At 40.0% G+C, this 2712-nt stretch overlaps 1 protein-coding gene across 5 annotated transcripts in view; it reads left to right on the top strand.

Annotated features, from left to right (window-relative positions):
* EML1 (echinoderm microtubule associated protein like 1) overlaps positions 1 to 2712 on the top strand; it is a 312189-nt gene that overhangs the window by 244002 nt on the left and 65475 nt on the right. For all 5 annotated transcript variants that reach the window (XM_019518578.1, XM_019518580.1, XM_019518577.1 and 2 more), the window contains 2 exons: positions 931 to 1030; positions 2616 to 2712. The exon at positions 2616 to 2712 ends at the window's right edge or, in 2 of these variants, runs on beyond it. In XM_019518578.1, the coding sequence (XP_019374123.1) occupies positions 931 to 1030; positions 2616 to 2712 (197 nt within the window). The remainder of the gene's footprint in view (positions 1 to 930; positions 1031 to 2615) is intronic.

Raw genomic sequence — 2712 nt, 5'->3', positions numbered from 1 at the left:
TTCAGTTGCAGCCTTGGCTTTCCTGGTTTGCTCCCTGCAGGACCGGACCAGTGCAGAATATTCCTCCTTGGAGGTGAATCCCAACCTCCATCCTTTGTAGGCCTTTCTTTTTAGCCTCAGGAAGTCTGCTAGATCCCTGGAGAGCCAGAGGGACTGCTATGCCCTCTTGCTGCCTTTTCTCCGAGATGGAATAGAATTAGCTTGTGCATTTCTTTGGGCCAACAAAAATACAGTATGTACCAGTTGGCTTCTATTTTTTAAATTCTAACTCCTTAAGCAAGCCAGTGTTATGAATACTTTAAAGCTGGAAGTATTTCCTGCGTCTTAATCTCACTTTATTTTTATTGAATTGTATTTTGATTCTCTATTTTTTTATTAAAATTCCTATGTATAATAACAGTCAAACAATGGAAAAATCTACCCAGAGAAGTTGTGGAATCTCTTGGTGGAGGTTTTCCAAGAAGGCTCTGGATAGACATCTGTCTGGGATGGCTTAGGAACAGGAAATCATGTATCTACACACAGAGTTGGATTATTAGATGATCCTGGTGATCCCTTCCAACCCTATGATTCTAATTTCAAACTCACTTTTAAAGATGGCCTCAGTTTGGAACAGCAATATAATGTGTAGGATTATCTTTGACATAAATGTCCTCAAAGCACCTCAGCACCACAGAACTTGCACTCTGTTCTTCAACAAATTCTCAAGCTTTGCTGACATAACTTAATTTCTACAAATCTATAACAGCTTCTGGGGGTGGGTTTCTATGAGGATGGGGAAAGGAAATAATTACTATAATAATAATACTAGGACTGTATATGTGTAAATTTAATTAAACTGTGATCTACAACTAAAACAAATTTAATATATACAACTAAAATGAATGAACAGTGTGTTGCTGAGAATATACTAATTTTCATACCACACAGAAACAAGAGAAGCCAAAATTTGTCCTGTGTGTGACCTTTTCTGAAAATGGTGATACAATTACAGGAGACTCAAGTGGAAACATTTTAGTTTGGGGAAAAGGTAAGATAAACCAGATTATAAACATGGTTTTGCATGCTACATTGAAATAAGAAGACTTTATTCTAGGAAGTGCTTTGAATTTTAAATAAGAGTATTCACATTTTAGCAAGAATAAACTTGACTTCTCTAGGTCCTTCTACCAAAGCCTAAACAATAGTAGACTGTCCTTGTTTGTTTCAGTTCTCTGGTTTTACCACCTGTAAAACTGACTGTACAACATAAAATGCAATTTGCTGTAGAAGTTCAAATTTTAAATTTCCAGTAGCAAGATGAGAATAAAACACGATTTGGATAAAAACAAACGTGCGGTCTCTTATGGATATTACTGAAAAGTAGAAGTGACGGACAATGTTTTTCTCTTTAATCAAAATAACTGAAAGAAAGTAATGCAATTTCTCTAAAGTTAAAAGTAATGTGGTAAGTAAGACAAACAAGCAAGGCAAGTCTCTTATGATGACCCCTGGCTTTATTTTTAGGCCACACTTTAAAAAAAAAAAAAATGTTAGCTATGCTTTGTTGGTAAGAGTATATTTGAATAACAGAACCATTAATATATTCTCCTTGTATTTCACAATACATAATGATTCCCTATGATAAGTAAGCTAACAGTTGGGTCTGTGTATAGAGGTTTATGGACCAGATCCATAAAGATTTTTAAGTATCTAGCTGTCACTGGTTTCAATGGGAGTTAGTCACTTAAAACAGGATTTAGGGCACAGACAGAAGTAACAATTTTCACCTAATCTGGCCACAGAAAGTGGTCTATAGCTATGACCAAACACAAGCGCATGGCTTCAGAGTGCATGACACAGCTTTAAAAACAGCCAGTTGAATACAATTTTGAACCCTTGTTGTATTGAGGGGTCAGGGAAGACATTTCAAAACATAGTGTCTCCACTGTCTCCCAGCCTTGAGCTGTTTTCAGAATGGGAGGAGGGAAAGGGAGCAGAGGGAGTTTGGTCTGGGGGTTTTTCAGCCCCTGCTGGAGAGTGGGGTAGATGTATTAGAGTGCCCGCCTGCCCAAGGTGGAGGGGCCTCCAATTTCATAGATTCATAGATTTCATAGACATGAGGGCTGGAAGGGACCTCGGAAGATCATCGAGTCCAGCCCCCCTGCTCAAAGGCCAGCAAGTCAGCTGGGGTCATAGGATCCCAGCAAAATAAGCATCCAATTCACCCACCCAACACTCCAGCACCAGCAGAGGAATCCCCTAGAATGAGCTCCCTCTGCTCCCTTTCCCCCTCCAGTTCTGAAAACAGGGACAGGCTGGGAAAGTGGAGGAGTCATTGTTTGGGGAAACTGGCTGCAGGCTTCCAGTCAGCAGCTAGATTCCCACTCGCCCCTTTGGCCCAGTAGTGAACTTCTGTTTGGTTCGGGGGATTGTTGTAACTCCAAACGCTTCCTGTAAAGCATTCTCAGTTACAGTGGGGAGCTGTACTTCTGTCTGCACCCTTACCTTTGTGGGTCTCGGCCTTGTTGTACAAGGATAAATTGTACATTTGGCTCTCCACATAATCCTGCAGTAAAATGAGTAAAAAAAAGATTAAATCAAATAAATATAACATATTTTCTTCATGTACCTAGGTACCAATAGAATAAGCCACGCAGTCCAAGGAGCCCATGAGGGTGGTATTTTTGCACTTTGTATGTTGCGAGATGGCACGCTGGTATCAGGAGGCGG

Source organism: Gavialis gangeticus, unplaced genomic scaffold (genome assembly GCF_001723915.1).
Source record: "Gavialis gangeticus isolate Ggan-Ray unplaced genomic scaffold, GavGan_comp1, whole genome shotgun sequence".
NCBI lineage: Eukaryota > Metazoa > Chordata > Crocodylia > Gavialidae > Gavialis > Gavialis gangeticus.
This window is presented reverse-complemented; position numbering and strand designations above follow the sequence as displayed.